We start from the raw sequence: 21,088 nt of genomic DNA on the forward strand, positions 1-21,088 counted from the left end.
ACAACATTTTATTGCCAAGGCTGGATTCCCCTTTAAACCTCCCAAACAAGACATACATATTAACAGTTAAGTTTAGAAATGCCTTGTATGCCTATATTGACCAACATAAGTTAATAGAATGGACTAATTAATATATTAATAAATACATTTAAAAAAGAAAGAAAGAAAGAAAGAAATGAGTGAACAGTATAAGGTACTTATTTGAAAATACGCAATAAATATGTGTGATATTTTTGTGTTTGGGATCGGATAAATTGTTGAAATCACATAGGCCTAATATTCCACTTCAAGTTCAAAATCAATGTCAGGATTTACTTGCACCATAACAAGAGATACGAAACATTTTGGGGGTCCTTTTAATAAAAAAATGTTACATCCAAAACAATTTTATATTTTACTTACTTATATTTTTCCTTAGTCTCTCTTATCACACGTAAGCAGTTAGGTCTATAGATCCTGAGAGAAGAAAAAAATGATATAAAGCAGTTGACGGTGTCTAAGTAACTTCATGAAGATATCATATTCCATGTTGATTCAAATCAGGGGCGGATTCAGGATTTTCCAGGGGGGAATTTTGTACAGGAAAAAATTATAGGCCAGGTAAAATTTAAAAAGCAAAATAGGGGGTTTCACTATAAAATGGAGGCCATTTTGTTCCAGGATAAATTTGACGAGCCCCCCCCCCCCCCCCCCACCTCCAAAAAAGGGTCCTCACTTGGGCCTGCACAACATATTAATTCCCCTTACAAATATTTGTTATGCCTCTATCTCTGAAAAAAAAAAGTGGAAGGGGCACGCGCCAGATGTGCCTCCAGGCATGGATCCGCCACAGATTCAAATTGATTTATTTCCACATCGCTATCAGTTACGATACATCGTGAATTTATCAATAAAAATTAATGATTCCAAAAATAAACTAAAACAACAATGACAATCTTAAAAGTTAGACAAAATAAAATTAAAATACAAAAAAAAAAAGAGTTGGATGTGAGAAGTGGCAAAAAGCGATTAGCCTATCGATGGCAACTCCCAGATTTGCTTTCATTACTGATAATGAAACAAATTCTTCCAATCAACTTATTTCGATGAAATAAAACAAACATAATAAGTTACTTTTTCCAAAATAAGTACATAAGGCAATATAATTTGACAGGATTGTTTTCATTTATTGTCTAACTTCTCAGGGTAAAATGTATTTCCTCGTCAAGCCATACAGGAGTGAGCAAATTAATGAGCACATGAAAGCCGAGAATGTTACTTTTACGGTCACATGGGTCATGGGAGGGGGGAGTGGAGCTGTGCACAACATTATCATGAATTCCCCCTTTTTGGTAAGCGCATTAATGTTTTTCAACCATACATGCATATCTCGAGACACGTTCACACTGATTTTGGTTCATTCATTAATAAAAACTGTCTTCTTTCTCACATTTTGATAGGCTTACTTTTTAAAAAGAACATGGAAATATGATAATTATCCAACAAAAATGTGTCTTCACAATAAACTGAAATAGAACAGAAATGGAACGCACTAAACAGTGCTGGCTTTGACCTATTAAGGTAACGGTATAAAAAAAAGTAACTTATACTGAGAAAATAAACTGTCTAGTCAACGTACACGCCGATGAACTAAAAAAAAGACACAATACATTTAAAAGAAGAAATAAAAAATTACACTATACCTTTTGAAAAAGGGACATTTCCTCCACAGGCTTGCCATAATGGTGGAAGTTTTCTCTGTAATGTGTCAAATGAACTCCGGATAAGAAGCAATGATGTGTTGTTCCCCTAAACATGCTAAATAAGAGCTACTATTTATAAACAACTAAAGTTCACACCAAGGACAATTTTTTTTACATCAACGCCTTCTCGGTCAAAGTCAGAACTGATCGAAGAGGCCCTAAAAAGTTTTGTCATTATTCAAAGAGGAAATGAAAAGTTAATTGCGTCTGCTAGTGCACCACGCTATAGACATGCCCTTATTTGACCTTTGTCTATCAAAAGCCTGATATCCATTCCGACAGAAATAGGGGTAATATAAAATAATATTCCCTCTTAGCTTTTTGAAGATAGCAGTGTGATGAATAGACTAGCAGTGTATAGTAATAATTATGAGATCGTGAGCATCCATGGACTTGTTCGATGTTCGACCCCGATGTTCAGCCTCGCATTGCCCATGACCTAGCCGAATCATGCAACCATATCATTCCTTTTGTCTGGGCTTAGACCATAGAGCTATAGCTCTATGCTTAGACCAAGCGACTCTGATTTCTTCAGTCAAGCACGATATTTCTATCAGCCCTCGGGGTAAAATACTTCTATTACAATATTTGTTGATGATGATAACTAAATGATTGATGTATGATCAATTGAGCAAAGTTTTGAGTGAAAAGAACACCTTTTCATTGAACCTGTTTTTATTACGGAATTTTGAAAGAGTATAAAATGAAATAGTTTCAACATCATTTCGAAAGGGCTCCCGAGTCAACTTTTAGCAATAATAGAAGACTGTATAAACGAATGGTGAATACAGTATTTAGCAGAAGTTCGGCATGTTTGATTGAAGAGAAGTATGAATTGACATTTCATACAGTTTTATTATCCTGACATCGATTTAAAAAAACGAGGGCACAAGTTCACAAGAGGAACATCCCCTGTAAGAAAATGGTTTGACTTACTTTAATACTGCGGGTTGCTTTTTCTACAAACTTTTTGCCGGTATTAACCGTTACTAACTTTAGTACGCTTACTTTACTAGTAAATCTGCTGTCAATGTGTCATGAACTTAATATGCATACTAATTTAGAATGCTTAGTAAGCATGCAATAGTAACACTTCAAGGATCGGCCCCAAAATACCGGCAAATTTCTCAAAATTCTTCTGTCGAGCCAAGTAATTTTCCCCGTCCTGAACGAGACTTCATAGTGTCTTCTGTAGATGCATAGGCGGATCCAGGGGGGGGGGGGGGCGAGGGGCCCGGGCCCCCTATTGGCGGAGCAAAATAAGGGGGGGGGGAGAAATAAAAAGAAGGGGAAATAGAGGAGAAAAAAGAAGGGAAAACATAAGAGGAGGAAGACGAGTGAATAAGATGAGGGAAGACTTGGAAAATGATTTTACAAATCTTTCATGTCACTATATACAGTATAAACTTTTCGCTCGCGCTTCGCGCTCGCATTAATTGCCTTTTAGCTAGGTGATTTGTATATGTTAAATATCAAATTTTGAAGTAAAAATACATATCATATTTCAGCTCGGAAATCGAACTTTCATAATTTTGTTTGATTTACAAATTGATTTTTAAAAAGTGCTCTGTAAAATGTATGTTTTATCTTCTGAATATTAACATTTTTATTTTGATTTATCAGGTACCTAGCTATTATTTTCCTGTATTCCATAAAGTTCTCAAATATCCCTATTCAGGTCAAATTGTCAAAACGTAACAGCTAGCGCTGCACGCTCGCATTTTGATTGGTGATTTGATATGTATATCTCAATATTAACTATATGCCCATTTCATGACAGTTTATCAAAAATTTCGGCTCGCGATTTGCGCTCGCATTATTGATTTTCATGATGAAAAAAAGGTGTTTAGATTGCCCAGATTCTAGGTCGAAATCTGAAACACGCGCAAGCATGAGATACGCAGCTTGTTCTCTATTTAAATCATTATGAGCCTATATATCCGGTGTCAGATCAGAATATCAAAAATTTTCTGCTTACGCTTTGTGCTCGCATTGTTAATGTAGGAAGATACCAAATCATACCCAAATTTTTTCATCATTTACAAATTATGAGAGTGTCCAGTTTTTAGGTTTGGTATCTCATTTTTCCGCTCGCGCTTCGCGCTCGCATCAATTGTTTGGTTATATACTTATGCCATTCATAATTACAAAAAGTGCATAGAACGTTAGTTTTTTTAGGCCAGAACGTCAACATTTTTTTTTAACGAGCTTCGCGCTCGCATTATTTAATCATTGAATTATGTATCGTCTTAGCGGCTAACGTCCTTAACAGGTCCCTTTTCGACAAGGCCAGAACGCATTATAAAAATTTCTGCTCGCGCTTCGCGCTCGCAGTAATTATCTAGTTATATACGCATCTTGTTTAGGTTCACAAACATTGCCCGGAATGATCAATTTTCAGGACAAAATACATGAAATTTCAAAATCGTTTAGCTCGCACTTCGCGCTCCCACTATTCAAATAGGGCTTATGAAATTATTACACGTTTATGTTGTTTTTAAGAATGAAGTTAAGAAATTATTGTTAGGACAGGGGCGTTTTGCCCCCCCCCCAAAAAAAAAAAATTCACGATAAAAAAATAAGAGAAAAGGAAAGGGATAAGGGTGAAATATAATATTATGTCAAAATCTATCACGAACTTGGATTTTTGTAATAAATACATGTATGTCAAAATTTTTGCTCGCTCGTAACTTCTTATTAATTTTACGCGATACGCCATATTGAGCCCCCTTAAAATTTTTGGCTCATTGCGCCACTGGGACAACCCCTTCAAAGAAACAAACAAAAATCAACTTTGAGCGGCCGATCGGGGAAAATATGGGTGAAAAAAATTTTGGGCCCCCCCTATTGGCGGAGGCTGGATCCGACCCTGTAGATGGTCGTGCCATTTGTAACATTTTACTACTTTTTTTTAAAACTAAAATTTGAATAAGAAATATTTTATCAGAGGCGCAAATGATAGGATTTCTGCTAAAAATGAAAAGCTTCCTGTGAGAAAGACGTACGATCATACTGTTATTTATGCAAACATGATATATTCATTTTGTTTTACAAGAATCTTCTAGTTATTTCTAAAAGAAGAAAAGGCAACTGGTGAGATCTTAATAGATTGTTTTAGATCGTGAGTTTTGTGCTTTCTCTCCCTTTGTTTGCTTCTCATTCCTTTCCTCCAACTCTCCCTCGCTCCGCCATTCTTCTCTCATTCTTCCTCTCCCCTTCTCTCTCCTCCATCTCTCACCACCTCTCCTCCATCCATCTCTCACCCTTTCCTCTCCCCGGCCCTCACTTTCTCTATCCTCCAACTGTCTCTCTCTCCCTCCTCCAACAGTCTCTCAGTACTCCCTCATCCAACCGCCTCATCCCTTCACTTTCTCCCAACCGTCTCTCTCCCTCCTCCCCTCTCCTCCAACCGTATCTCACTCCATCCTCCCCTCTCCTCCTACCGTCTCTCACTCCCTCCTCCAACTTTCTCACTCCTTCGTCTCTCCTCCAAATATCTCTCACCCCCTCCTCCAACCATCTATCATCCCCTCTGCTCCCCATCACTTTCTCTAATTCTTTCATTTATACTATCTTTCCTCCGTCTGTCACTCGCTCCTCCCACAATCTCTCACCCCCCAACCATCTCTCACCCCCTCCCTTTTTTCTCCAACCATCTCTCACCCCCTCCATTTTTTTCTCCAACCATCTCTCACCCCCTCTGCTCCCCTTCACTTTCTCCCATTTCCACTCTCTCCACCATCCATCTCTCACCATTCTTCCTCCAGCCATCTCTCACCCAATTCACTTTCTCTCATTCTTTCATCCCCCCATCTCTCTCCCCTTCTCTCACTCTTTCATCTCCCCTCCAACCATCTCTCACCCCTCACTCCCTATGCCCCCTTCACTTTCCCTCATTCTTTTATCTCACCCTATTACACTATCCCTCACTCCCTATGCTCCCCTTCACTTTCTCATTCCTTCATCCCCCTATCTCTCCTCCAACCATCTCTTACCCCCTAACTTTCTCTCATTCTCCCCTATCTCTCCTCTGTCTCTCGCCCGCTCCTCCTTTTCTTCTCCATTTGTCACTCCCTATGCTCCCCTTCACCTTCTCTCACTCTTTCATCTCCCCTCAAACTGTCCCCAGCCTCCTCCAATCATCTCTCACCCCCCCCCCTCTGCACCCCTTCACTTTCTCTCACACCCTCCCCCAACCATCACTCCCTCTGCTCCCCTTCCCCCTCCAACCATCTCTCACCCACTCCTCCCTTTCTTCTCCAACCATCTCTCATTCCCTATGCTCCTCTTCACTATCTTTCACTTCTACTATCTCTCCTCCATCTCTCACCCGCTCCTCCAACAATCTCTCATCCCCCCCTCCGACAATCTTTAACTCCCTATGCTCCTCTTCATTTTCTCCCCCTATCTCTCCTCAAACCATCCCAACTCCCTCCTCCAACCATCTCTCACCCCCCTCCTCTGCATCCCTTAACTTTCTCTCTCTCTTTCATCTCCCCCTGGCTACACGGTTTCCTCCATCTCTCTTTCATTAATTGTATCTCTCTCCCTTCTCTACCCCCGATCATCTCCCTCTCTCTCTCTCCCTCCCTTCTCCCCCACCCCCACCATCTCACGCCTTCCGCTCCCTCCAACCATCTCTCCCCCTCCCCTAAAACAATATCCCACTCCCTCCTCCCTTTCTCTCTCCCCCTTTAGATACCTCCCTTCCCATTCTCTATCCACGCTTCTCATTCTCTCTGTTCCACTCCAGTCTAGGGCGTCCTGTCTACCCCCTCTTTATTTGACTTTTCATTAAACTCCAAAACTCTCCAGAAAAAAAACAATCCACCATTCTATTGATTAAAAAAACAGTAACACCTTTTAATACAAATATATTGTATGAAGTACATTGTTTTATCTGCTGAAAAACACAGATCTGAGGAATAAAAAATCCAGATGAAGAAGAGCTGCCAAGTGAGTTGCTTAGTGTATAGGTTAATATAATATCTACTGTCAAGGATTTGATTGCGAGTTTGATGTGTAATGGTTTTGGTCTTTCATTGATATAAGGGGAGATACAAGTCTTTATATATCTCAAATATTGACAGAAACAACTTTTCATAGTTATACTGGTTTCTGTGTGTGACAATGCAATTCAAATACATGGATTCACAACTGCAGTGAGTCGAAATGTATGCCTCCACCATTGTCAGATCTGAAACATATTGAATATTTTATTCTGATATTGTGAAAACCGTCAAATTATTCTAATCACATTGTTTATCTCATGGTTCTTATTTCATGGATTTCACAAAATCTGTGAGCTTGATGTCTAACCTTGACACCCCAAACCAATCAGATCATTTTCATTAAAAAAAGCATACATATTCCACTTACATGTAGATGCTAACATTTCTTTATAACATTTATCAGAGAAAATCGCTGACTAATGCTTTATCATATGTTCCCTTGATGTGAAGCATATCAACAAGGTTCAAAGACAACCTATCAACCTGAAATCACGGAACCAGGCAGGTACTCAATTCAAAGCTTAAGCCAGAAAATTGAATATTTTACTTAGATATTTGACTGGATAGAACACTTTGCTGATATCGGCATTCAATTCATGAATTTGGTCAAGTATTTTACCATAAATTGAAGACACCTTTTGAGCACACTTCAGGCAAATAATCAGGAAATCTCATTGGCAGGTAAAACATTTTTGCAAGCAGCCATCCTAAGTTGCACAGAATCAATAAAGTACTTTTGCGTTTATGGCACATTGTTTGCCAACAACAATATGACATCTCAATACTTTTCAGTTAGTATTTTTTTGCCTTACTAACATTTGCAAAGTACTAAATTTAATACAATTTAAGTAGTACTGTATTTATCAGCAAAAAGAAATGTTTCGATAAATCCAAACACTGAACTGAATACTAGCACTGGCTGGCATACACTATAGCCGTTCTCTGCCCCGACAGGTTTGAATTCTCAAAGAACCAGCATCATCAAAGGCACTTGTAACATATGATAAATCTCTCCATTCAGACCTCACTACTATTAAAGGAGAATGAAACTCTTGGAGCAAGTTAGCTTTTGTGAAAGCAGAAAAATCAAAGAATAAGATCAACAAAAGTTTGAGTAAAATAGGACTAGCAATAGAAGAGTTATGAGCATTTGAATGTCGAGATCACTAATGCTATGGAGATCCTCCCATTGGCAATGCGACCAAGATCTATGATGTCACAGATGAACTACTCTCCCCTTTTGGACACTGAAAATATACCCCAAAACATCTCTTTTTGCTCATTCTAATCATATGACAAACGATTCATCAATGATATAATGTTGTGAAACCTCTGTACTTGTCCTCTCATAAAGAGAACACCTCACCTTGTGATAGACTCTATAAAAGTGAGAATATAAGTGAAATAAGTACTTAAGTAATGAGGGAGTTGTCCGTGTGTGAAATCACAGATCTTGGTCGCATTGCCAATGGGAGGAACTACATGGCATTAGTGATCTCAATATTCAAATGCTCATAACTTTCTTATTATTCATTCAATCTTCCTCAAACTTTCAACAATATGTTTCTTTGATTTTTCTCTTTGATATCGATTCAGCTGGTTTCAAGGGTTTCATTCTCCTTTAAGCCACAAATCTTACATATAACAATAAAAAAGAAGAAGACACGTAATCAAAGTTTCTGAAATATTCTTACAAAGTGGAACACTGGCAGGATTTAGTTGAATATCTTCACACATACCTATGAGTACAAAGTAATGCTACAAACTTCTTTTTTCTGTGAAGCTTCTTGTCACAGATGAATGAGTAAAGTTGTCACAGATCCACAAGAAGGCTTTCTTTCTGTCCAAACTAGCTAGGTGTTATAGTTAAAGGAGGAATGTTGTCACAAAGCTACAAGAAGGCATTCCTCCTGTCCAAAACAGCATGTCATGGCAGTTTAAAGAGGAATGTTGTCAAATGTATACAAGAAGGGTTTCCTTCTGTCCAAAATAACTTGTCATCACAGTTTTAGGAAGGACCTTTGTCATAGGTCTACAAGAAGGTATTCCTCCTATCCAAACTAGTTTGCCATGGCGGTTAAATAGGAATGTTGTCTTATGTATACAAGGCATTCCTTTCTGTCCAAGATAACTTGTCATTACTGTTTTAGGAAGGAACAGTGTCACAGGTTCTAGAAGGACCGGTGTCACAGGTCTACAAGGAAGGCATTCCTTCTGTTCAAAACAATTTGTCATCGCTGTTTTAGAAGGAACAGTATCTCATGTGTACAAGGTGTTCCTTCTGTCCAAACTAGCTAGTTGTTATAGTTAAAGGAGGAATGTTGTCACAAAGCTACAAGAAGGCGTTCCTCCTATCGAAACTAGCCTGTCATGGCAGTTTAAAGAGGAATGTTGTCAAATGTATACAAGAAGGCATTCCTTCTGTCCAACATAACTTGTCATCACAGTTTTAGGAAGGACCTTTGTCATAGGTCTACAAGAAGGTATTCCTCCTGTCCAAACTAGCCTGCCATGGCAGTTAAAAGAGGAATGTTGTCTTATGTATACAAGAAGACATTCCTTTCTGTCCAAAATAACTTGTCATCACAGTTTTAGGAAGGAACAGTGTCACAGGTCTATAAGGTGCTCCTTCTGTCCAAACTAGCCTGTTGTCATAGTTCTAGAAGGACCGGTGTCACAGGTCTACAGGAAGGCATTCCTTCTGTTCAAAATAATTTGTCATCAATGATTTAGAAGGAACAGTATCGCAGGTCTACAAAGTGTTCCTTCTGTCCAAACCAACTTGTCATCACTGTTTTAGAAAGAATGGTGTCACAGGTCCAAGAGAAGGTGTCCAATCTAGCTTGCTATCACTGTTTTAGAAGGAACGGTGTTATAGGTCTACCAGAAGGTGTCACAGTTTAACAAGGAATGTTGTCACATGTGTACAAGATGTTCTTTCAAACTAACTAGTCATCACTGTTTTAGGAAGGAACAGTATCACAGGTCTACAAGAAGTTGTTCCTTCTGTCCAGTTTAACTTGTCATAGTTCAACGAGGAATGTTGTCACAGGCCTACAAGGTGTTCTTTTTGTCAGAACCAGTGACTGCTAGTCTTGCTCTTTCGTCAGTTCTTCTTTGATGTTTCCTAGATCCATCCCTGGGCCTTCAAGCCTGGTTATGTGGACAAACTCACTTGGGGTGACCCTAATATTAAATACAAAAGGATAGTTTTATCAAAATTTTATTATGACCCCCCCCTAAAAAAAAACACAATAATACCCCCATACATAAAACCCCACTAAGTTCTTGGGGTTTCGACAAAGAGTAAAGTTGTACTTAAATTCATTCATTAAATTCATAAAGTGCTGGATACAGCATTGTGGGCATTAAAGTCTAGTGCAACAACAGTTAAGTTGAATATGAATTACAGAAAAAAAATCATAGTACTGAAAATTCATCTAAGTGGGAGATAAAATTAAAACAATTTCAGGTTTGGCTGGATTATAGTAGGCATGCAAGTAAAGGAACCAAATACTAATCCTTTAAGAAGTAGAAAAAGACATTTGGAAATGTTTATCTAACTGTGAGGCAGTTGTAGAAAGAGTGCTCTTAAAGCACGAGTGATAATATAAACACCCCAGAAGTCCACAATATATTCTTCTGTTTGGTTGAAATTCAGATTGGCCCAAACCGAATTCACAAAGGTGGTTTTTAAAACCATCGGTTGAACCCATGGTTTATGCAGATTTCCTGTATAGATTACGCTTATTTACCGCGTCTATTAAAAAATGTCAATGTTGATGCGCGCTTTTGTCACAGTGCGCAAAATTGACGCCTGTTGCCGTGGTTATCCACTCTACTTTATTCATGAGTCCACTGTTTTGAATCCATGAGTCCACTCTTCAAACAGTGGACTCGAATAAAATAGCGTACTTAACCATGGCAACAGGAGTCAATTTCGCGCACTGTGACAAAAGAGCGCATCAACATTGGACCTTTTTTAATATACCGGTACACTGTACGCGGTAAATAAGCATAATTTATACTGGAAATCTGCATAAACCATGGGTTCAACCAATGGTTTTAAAAACCACCTTTGTGAATTTGGGCCATAGAGTCTTCAAAAATTGTATCTCACCCAATGTCTACTGGAGTAAAGATAATAAACTGGCATGTTGCTTGTTCTCTGCCAAACTGAAGCAGCAGGTCAATGAAGATCTTTCTGTTCACCATATCCTACAAAAAAGTAAGGAAAGAAATAAATCAATCACAAGCTCATATGGAGAGGGACAAGCCACAAAGTGAGGAGAGAGAGAGAAAGAAAAAGATGACAAGAAAGTGAGAAAGAAAGTTTTAGACAAAGAAGAAAGAAGTATATGAAAGAGAAGAAGATGACTACAAAGGAGCTGAAGAAAATTAAGAAGAAACAGAAACAGAAGATGAGAAATAAACACGGTACGATATGATTATAGAATGGATGATTAACAAGTATTCAACAAGTGATTTTCATGAGGCTTAAACCCAACACAAATGAACTCTTTCTAAATGGTTCTGTGCTACTAGTGTAATGTGGACAATTTCTCTAAAGTCTACAACAAATTACTCACATAGTGCTTAATATAAATAATTTCTAAGAGCTACATAGATAAACATAATTTAAGTTAAAGAGATTGGATAATTTAAACAATTAGGAAAATAGAATAATAATTTTGCTGTATAGAAAGATAAAGCAATAAATGATGATGTGCAGGTACACTGTAATATCCAAAATGAGAGAGGTTGGGGACACAAGGAGCAGACTTTGTTGAAACTTACCATGAAATTATTAAAGCCATCCATGACCATGATAGGTGATTCCACAGACTCCCAAAGAGCAAGGATAAGAGTCAATGTGGAGAGCGATCTCTCGCCTCTGGACAAACTCTTTATATTCTTGATGGAATCATCCTTCACGTTTCCCCTCCGTCCCGATTCAACCTGCAAGAAAACGTATCAAAGACAAACTGAGTTCTCGTCATCATGTGATAATGGAAAACAGACAAATCAGCCTATTTCGTTTGGGGTATGCTCTGCTGAGACGATGTCTGGCTTCGCGGCATCCCTTCCCTCTATAGACCGTAGTATCGCATACGCACCATCAAGGCCTGCTTAAGCTATGTCAAGACAGAGATTTACAAATTCTAGTGTGAACTAGAAAAGAGAGACAAACCATTTCAAGACATTCTTTTATGGAACTACCCAGTATGAACTGCAAAATGGGGATGTCGTGGTCTTGTGGTTCTGGCTCTCGCCTCTAAGAGAGTCATGGGTTCAAATCCTAGCCATGACATGCTTTCCTTCAGCAAAAAATGTATCCACACCGTGCTGCACTTGACCCAGGTGAGGGTGAATGGGTACATGGCAGGATAAATTCCTTGAATGCACTGAGCTCGGTTGAAAAGCTGGTAGCTAGAGTTAATGCTGTTATATATTTAATAATTACAGTGCTTTGTATCCTGGGGCAAAAAGCGCTATTTAAATCCAGCTTTTATGATTATCATTATTATCAAAATACAACTAATGTAGTATCTTCCATGTACATGTAGGTATTATGTATCAGGCTATTACGTATATTTAACACTATTGTCAAAACTGTCATATGTTTTGTTCTTCTACACAATGAAAACTTACTGAGATAACCAGTTCTTCTTTAGGATGGTCAAACTTGAGACGACCCAAATAGCCAAGAGAGGACATCATAGTTATAAAGTAGTACTTGGTCCTCTGTGCTATAAAATGATGCATGTCTTTCTTGGCCACATCACACTGATCAATTACTTTGTTCACTTTCTGAAATAAAAGCACAGAAATATAGTGTAGTAGGTTTCACGGTACACCATGTAAATGTATCTTTCTTGGGCAAGTGTTGGTCCTGAAAAGGACTACCCAAAATCGACGTTTCGCCAAGTGTGTTCGTGTCGTAGTAGGTTTCACGGTACACCATGTATCCTAAATAGGACCACCAAAACTTGATGTTTCGGCAAGTGTGTTCTTGTTGTCTTCGACAAGAACACACTCGTCGAAACGTCAAGTTTGGGTGGTCCTTTTCAGGACCAACACTTACCCAAGAAAGATACATGGTGTACTGTGAAACCTACTATACTATTCTTATTTGCCCTGGAAACTTTCAGAAGTTACACAGAAATATAAATATACAATGCTACTTGCATTGGAGCTCTAGGAAATTTTTGTCATCGTACTGATGAAGATGCTTTACTGGAATTTGGGAAATATTGTGATAGAATTGTTTCTCATCGCTATGTCAGGAAAACCCTGGATGAGAATATGCAAATGTACAAATTATCTAGAGTATTAAAGAAAATTAATTAAAATTGAAAGAATATATCACATGCATAAAGGATTTACGTAAGGTTTTTCAATATTTTTCTAAGATATATTTTATCATTTTTTATCATTCATGAACATTTTCAAAATTTCATTTGTTATTTATTTCATTGACCATTTATTCATTTTTCATTTATCATAATTATTAGTTTATTAATTCATTCATTCATTTCTTTCTTTCTTTTTTTTTGGAGGGGGGGGGAGGAGATTATCATCTATAATTGTTAAATCAATACAAACATATTTATGTAAGCCTTCCTTTGATGCAATAATAGTCACTGTCACAGGATTATGAGCATCTTAATCCAGTTATTTTGACAATAGCGACTATCAAGGCATATCTGATCATTTACAAATGAATAGTTTTCCTGGATTTGTTTTTGTTGGCTGATGTCCTGTTTCCTAATATGCTTTTCAATAAACATGCTTCGGATTTGGAACAGCAAAATCTGAGAATCCGACCATCGATCCGCAAACTTTCACACACGCATAATGACCTCACTACACGCTATGTGTCATGCATCTCTGGAATATTAGGAGGATCCTTGGAAAATTTGGATTATAAAAGATAATCAATCACAATATAGCATCTATCTTAAAATACATATACAATTCCAAAATAAAAAACCTGGAAATATTAAAGATTACCAATTGTAAACCAGAATTGCACATTTATTTTGTGCAATATCAATGTCTACTCATGGACTGCTTTCTTTCAACCCATGGCCTAATTGGCAGTGACCATCATAGGATCAAAGTAGAAAAATATGATTAGAATGTTATTCAAATAACAATGACAGTCACATGTTAGTGAATTCATTAACTAACCAATGAATGTCCATCTCTTTGTAGGTCCATGCTATAATAATAAAATAAGTGTTGTGGCTCAGTGGATAAGTCTCTGGACTTTGAACAACAAGGTCCGGGGTTCAAATCCCACCACAGCACTTGCATTCTTTGGCAAGGTGTTTATCTACATTTGCCACTCTCCACCCAGGTGTAGTAAATGGGTACCCGTTGGGAATTCCTTGAATGCCCGAGCGTCCGATCAGGATAGCCATGCTAAAGCCGGGGTAATAGAATGCAGCGCTTAAAGACATTTGTATTAAGCACAATATAAATGTTGCATATTATTATCATTATAAAGTTAAATATCAAGTTTTTAAAGAAATCAGACTCAGGTTGACCCCATTTAGACAATCGCACCAAACGGGTCACGGATATCTGCATCAACCGCACTATTGCCCATTACCTCCACAGTTTTCATCAAGCCTCTTATTTGCTTCTGGATGGACGCAAACATCCTTTGTGGTCCATCACCTTGTTCGATGGCATCTTCTGGAACTTCTTGTCTGTGATCAGAAAAGAATGAAAAATATAACATTTCTTATAAATTGGGAAGTGATGGAGATTCAACAGATAGCTTCAAGTGAGTCATTTAAAGACCTCAGAAGCGTAATATAGCACCATCTCAAGTCTTCAAGTAGTCAAATCTGAACCAATTCCTAACCCACAATGCAGCATTCCGAAAGGTGAAGTCATGTGACGTTGGCCCACTTGAATGATGAGAACGCACCAATTCATGCATTCATACCGCAATAATCATGTTACTGATAAGCAAAACATGTACTTTTCCCTCTCAAAACATTTTAGTTTCTTCTTTTCTATACAAATAAAATTATTTTCTATATATTATTTTACAAATAAAATCATAGGTTTATTTATTCATTGTATTATTAAAAGGTATCTAAAGTCAATCAGTATATTTTAAGACTGATGGTTTGTAATACAGTCAATGAGAGACCATACGCAGTAATGGTTACTTTGCTCCTCTTATTAGAATTGAAAAAAAAAGCAACAGAAACATTCAAACTTGATTAACAAGCTAAAACCAATACCATTGACATCCATCATGATTTCTAACATCAAGAACCTCAACTACCCCCTCCTCCTCCTCATTCTTCTTCTTCTTCAGGTATGAATCATTATACAACTACATTAACTCACATGTCTCCATCAATGTCCAATTCAGTGTTGTATCGATGTCTTGTCAGCTGCCTAACTTTTGACACAGTTTCCTGAATATGACAAGAAGTAAAATATCCTGTAATTAATCTTAAAAGTCACTAGATTTATGTATTCTAAATAATATTAAACACAGGGCCCAAATATTATCAAAGACTCGAGTCACAATCTGTAAAATCTTAGACAGGCGTTTCAGTGACAAATTACAATGTATGCATATCCCCCACTTCCTGAGGAGTATTCCAGTCAGTCGCCAATGTGATGCACACATTGCTGGACAAGCTACAATGACTTTCACATCCTACCGTGTACCCATTAATAGCACCTGGGTCGAGAGTGACTAAGTGTGGAATGACGTCTTGCCAATGGACGCTAGGCTACGGTGGGATTTGAAGACATGACCACCTGATTACAACACAAGAGCCAGAACCAGTACCCCACGGCTCCTCTACAAATAATTCATATGTAAGTTTATCATACCTCTATTTCTGACTGTGTTTCATCAACTTCTTTCTGGAAATTTGCAAGTTTTTCCAAGAGTTCTTTCTTCTTTTCTTCGTAGTGCTTACGGTGTCCCTCATCTGGGTGTGCTTCATCGCTAGGCTCAGTTTTGACCTACGGAAATTAATTTTTGAAATGTCATACAGATTACTAAGAGCAGAGAGGAATAACTAAAGAAAATAATTTTCAGAGTTTATTAATTTTTCCTTCATTTTCATTCAGTTATGTTTCTTAAGATCAGAAATGCTTAACTTAAAGACACACACATAAAAGGCATTGAAAAACATTGAACAAAGGTAGGGGAAAGTACTTGCATATGGATTATAATTAATTCATCATCTAGGGGCTTGTAAATATTACAATGAGTCTGCATGGTAGACACACTTGCTATTATCAGAAGTCTTGAGGACTTGATTTCAACTGTTTGGTAATGCTTTCTCAAGAATGAGACCGGGCATGGTGGCTCAGTGGTAGAGCGCCCGCCTCATGAACGGGAGGTCGTGGGTTCGATCCTCGGCCGAGTCATACCAAAGACTTATAAAATGGGACCTTCTGCCTTCATGCTAGGCGCTTAGTATTTAGATTGAAGAAGGGTAATAATAACATTATTATGTTATGTTGGGCCAGCTGGTAGAGCAGTTTCCGAACTGAAGTGGCTACCCTGGGTAAATAAAACGCTATCATTATTATCATTAATAATATCCTTGTGTAAAATATTTTCTTCAATTTGTATTATTTGTGAGGTGAGATGTTAAACATACATGGACATCCAACACTCAAAATCATTGCTTGCCTAATTGGGCAAGTGACTTTGAACTTTGCTTGCCCTCCTGAGGTTTTCACTTGCCATAGGCAAGCAGGCAAGTGGGTTTGTAGTGCTCTGCATAATACGCATCATTTTGCCAGGGCACTAAATAACAATCCACACTTGTTACATTTGAAACTTAGTTAGGACTGTGCCAAAGGTTTTCATGTGTGTAACTCTTACTACTTCCTTCGATGATGTGTATTAATACAGTATTACTTTTGTTGTGAAAGAAGGTATCAATACTGCCGTACTTTGGCAAAAGGAAGCAAGTTACAAAAGTATCATTTGATGTAAGTGAGCAATGTGTGTTCGTCATTTACAAAGGCGTCCATGCAATCCAACACTACATGTATATTTTCCTCAGTATCTTTCCATTTCTTCCCCAAGTTTTGCTTGAACGTGCAACCTACAATGGGTGTTTAAGAAACAACAACTCAAATTTGACTGATGCGTCACTTGCTTCCTTTTGCCAAAGTTGGGCAGTATAGTCCCAAAGAATCTTGTGAACTTTGCAGGATGCATGGTTACCTTGAGAGGGTCTACTTGATAGCTCAGTTCCTGGATCTGATCATCCACCACCGTGAACTGTTGTGATGCTTCCGACAGCTGTCTTCGACCTTCCTTGAAGTTCTTGGAGAACCTCTCCAGTTTCTTCTTTTGTTCGTTGATTTTAGCCTCCATCTGCTGAACCTCCTCTTCCAAGTCAGCAACATTGGTTTCCTCTTCTTCTTCCCCTTCTGCCTCCAACTGGGTTATTTGCTGAAAAGATAAACATTTAGTGTTCTGTTGATGTTAGGATATGATATAGTTGACTTGCAGCGATTACTGACATACATGTATTAACATCATTAGTGCTATGATCATCATCACAATCATCAAGATTATCAACATCATCACCATCCCCTTCATTATCAGGGTTCCCAGCTTTTCAAGAAAACAGAATTCCCTGATTTTTCCCCGATGAAGTTAAAAAATTCCCTGATAATTATTTAAAAGTTTTTTTAAGCAAGCCCTGAAATAAGCGGGCGCTGAGCGCAAATTCGCGCTCATAAAGCCATCAATTGCGCCCCGAAAGCCCCAAAATCATCAAAAATTTTAAGACCGGGTGCAAATATTTTCCAGGTAATTGCGCCCGCCGTGAGTGAGCAGTGAAGCCATATCATACATGTAATTTAAATATCTGTAAAGCCAAAATCAAGTAACTTTCAATTTACGATAAACACAGTTTAAAATTGCCAAGTGCGTCTTTTTTTCTGTACCATAAAAAAGTGAGCTACGTCCGTCTTTTTTTTCCTGTAATACATGTGCGCGCGTTCTTCCGGTTGTGGTTTTTCCATACTTCACCATGTGCAATTTCTAATGCACACATTTCCAGTTGAGATATCACAATTCTGCGATATAGTAATTCGAATTGCACAGGAGATAAATCCCTGTTCACAGCACATACGATGTGCGAGTCTTTTATCCTCACAGTCGCCGACCTTACTTGTCAAAACGGAGTCTTAATAATCCAAAATCACTTAGCTTATAGTTGTGAATTGTAGCTTTTTAATTTCTTTCCTGGAGAGGGGTAAATATCAGACAATAAATAATCAAACAAGGCTCCATCTAAAAAAAAAAATAGGAGGACGCCGTGCACTTGAGTGTGGTGTTAGCAAGCCAGTTTGAGCTCATGTTCTCTGCCAGATCTCTGGGTGAGAATTCTATCAGTAATGGCCTAAGTGATGGTGATTTTCCGTTTGAGATAGAGTTTAGATTTCATGTTAATTTTTGAAAACTGTCAAAAAACTTTATGATTTCTTCATTGTGATGAATATTTAAGTTATTAATGAATACATTTTCACCAAATTTAGACTCTCCCAGAATGAAAGGCATTTTCTGTGGAGATCTATGTTTTCAAATAACTTGTGAAAAACTGAAGGTACGCGTGAACCTACAATACATGTACATAGCCTGTGGCTATGTGCTGGAATTTGAATAGACTGAGTTATTTATTGATTTCATTTCTTCATTTCTTTAACATAATTTATATGCAATCCAAGTGCACCTCACAGTCACAATCACACACAAACACTCACCCACACCCGTGATTCTAACCATGAAAAAAAAACCTTAAAAATTATTTATTTTTTTCTAAATTTATTATTTGATCTGAATTCTCTCTTTCTCCATCTCTCTCTCTTTTTTAAAATTTTATTCATTTATTTAGATTTTTTTTGGGGGGGGTTCATTGATCGTGGTTCATTAAAGATGAAAAATAAATAAGCCCATGTGTGTGTGGTTGTAAAGGGGATGTGGAGTGAGGGTGTCAAAACACTTAAACATTTAAATCTGATTTCTTAAATGTTTGAATAAGCCTAATACTTAGCATATGCTATTCATGTACTAATTAAAAACTTGCAGGAGCTGCGCTTACTATAAACAAATTTGCGGTGTGGTTCACCGTTATATATATATTTTTTTAAATTGCCCCTGGTTCCAGAAAATTGCCCCCGGTTCCTGTAAAAAGCCTGTGAGCCGGGGGCAATTAAAAAAATTGCCCCTGGCTCACAGGTGCTTATTTCAAGGCTTGTTTTTAAGTTGTTGCAGTGAATTACAAGTATTTTCAGTATAAAAGCAATAATGTAAAACTTATTAGTACCACCATAAACCAGTCATTCAATGGATATTGTTTTGATATGCAACAAAATATAACAGAGTCTGACTGACTTCCGTGATTCGACTTTTGGGCTGATCAAAAGCCTGATTTTCCCCTCATCTGAGGCATTTCTCCCTGATTTGAGGTACATGTATTTTTAATCAGATTTCCTGATTTTTCCCTGACTGGAAAAAAGTAAAACTAGAATTTTAATTCGTCATGAGGACGTATTAGGTGATCTGTCTCTGATTTTCATGATCAGGAATACAATCACCATGTTTATTGAGATCAATACAATGATCATATTGAAAATTGAACTTTTATTACAAAAAGAACATGTTGAATACTCTTGAAAAGAGGGAAATGAGAAGTTTTGTGAAATAAGTGTAGGTGATACACATGCTACATGTTATATCAAAAGGGTTTTTTGTGTAATATTTTAACTTATATACCTTGTAATGGTCATAAAGGACCATTTGTGAAATGTTGAAAAGAAACAAAAAAGAAAAACAAATTCTCATGTTCACCCCTGGGCTCGAACCATGGACCCTGGGGACGCAAGTCTCATGCCTTACCAATTGAGCTACACTATTTCCCATAGACTTTACACATAAGCAAATTATGAGGATCTCAAATCCAATTTTGCAAGAGAAATACGGGCATGATCCTGGCATCTGATTGGTAAATGGAGACCACACTTGCAATAGCTTAGAATCTCAGCTTCAACATACTCCAAGCTCAGAGAAACCGACCAAAAGAAATGGAGAAATGGCTCGCGAAATAGAGGAATGTAAAATCCAGTTTTGAGAAAAAGTCATTTCCCATGGAGATTGCACACAAAATGAGCAAAAATGACATGCCTCTATAACTTGTCATTTTTCAGGATGATTCGTTCCTTTAAATGTAAATATAGCCATGACATTAGAATGAGTATGTCCTCAGCTACAACATATAAAAAACTGAGCGAAAATTGACCAATACGGAGTTAGAGTCGAATTTGCATAACTATGATGACGTCATAAGTAGCAAAGTGGAAATTTTGAGTTCTGACGCCATTTTGATGACGTCATGATGAAAATAAGGGTCAAATGTGGCATGAAATCATATCTCCCATCCATACTCTATTCGAATATGAAAAAAAAATCGGGGGTCAACGGACTTAATGAAGAGCTATAATAAATTTTGTACAGGCATGTTTTTGCACATATATTGTCTATGGTTAGTGCGCGCGCGAGCGTGCTGTAAACTTTGATGGAGGCTAATTCTGTTATTAATCGAAGGTTGATCAAGGTATCAAATTACTCAGAATTATATTATCGATGCGTTGATATTAAAAAAATGGCGATCCTATGCTCTAAAGTGCTGTTACGCGCGTAATCATGCGCGCGCAAATTTTTGAAATGCTTAAAATGACCTCAATCATACTCTACTTTGGTCAAAAAGTGATTTTGACGCGCGCGTACGCGCACGTTGTGACCTTTACATGACCTTCGATGACATGGACAGTTGACCCTTGACCTGAAGTTAATGTGATGTAAATATTGTTAATTATTTATAATTGATGAAGATATGATTGATAATGTGATTTTACAAAATGGCGTCATGATGACCTTTTGACCTTGAACTTGTTTTAAACACATGACATGATACGTCCCCATAACTGATGATATTTTGAAGATAACTGATGATGTAGATTTGGAGATTTTGTGCTAACAAGAAAAGGGCGGAAAAATATAAATAAATAAAAAAGAAAATTTGTACGAAATTAAAAGTTGAAGTGTCGATTGACACATCACCTAATAATTTCCTCTGATTTCCCTGATGGGCTGGGAACCCTGATAATCATCATGTGAGCTCTACAAATCTACACTATTATAATTATTATCACCCTTGAAGGCATCAGTGTGGTCATCATCACTTTCATCTTCATCTTATCTTCACAATCATCACCATCATCTTATCTTCACAATCATCACCATCATCACCATCATCACCA

The 21,088-nt window shown here is 37.6% G+C and overlaps 1 protein-coding gene across 3 annotated transcripts in view; it reads right to left on the bottom strand.

Moving 5' to 3' along the window:
* Nucleotides 1–6,584: 6,584 nt before the first annotated feature.
* Nucleotides 6,585–21,088, bottom strand: part of LOC129262443 (structural maintenance of chromosomes protein 6-like) — a 41,548-nt gene continuing 27,044 nt past the window's right edge. For 2 of the 3 annotated variants that reach the window (XM_064099785.1, XM_064099787.1), the window contains exons 17-24: nucleotides 16,983–17,213; nucleotides 15,626–15,760; nucleotides 15,128–15,198; nucleotides 14,373–14,472; nucleotides 12,407–12,565; nucleotides 11,552–11,713; nucleotides 10,875–10,972; nucleotides 9,761–9,940 (exon numbers count right to left, since the gene is read on the bottom strand). In XM_064099785.1, coding sequence (XP_063955855.1) covers nucleotides 9,844–9,940; nucleotides 10,875–10,972; nucleotides 11,552–11,713; nucleotides 12,407–12,565; nucleotides 14,373–14,472; nucleotides 15,128–15,198; nucleotides 15,626–15,760; nucleotides 16,983–17,213 — 1,053 coding nt within the window. In that variant the 3' untranslated portion in view covers nucleotides 9,761–9,843. Of the gene's footprint in view, nucleotides 9,941–10,874; nucleotides 10,973–11,551; nucleotides 11,714–12,406; nucleotides 12,566–14,372; nucleotides 14,473–15,127; nucleotides 15,199–15,625; nucleotides 15,761–16,982; nucleotides 17,214–21,088 lie in introns of all 3 variants that reach the window. The other variant, XM_064099786.1, reaches the window with a different exon arrangement.

Source organism: Lytechinus pictus, chromosome 5 (assembly GCF_037042905.1).
Source record: "Lytechinus pictus isolate F3 Inbred chromosome 5, Lp3.0, whole genome shotgun sequence".
Taxonomy (NCBI): domain Eukaryota; kingdom Metazoa; phylum Echinodermata; class Echinoidea; order Temnopleuroida; family Toxopneustidae; genus Lytechinus; species Lytechinus pictus.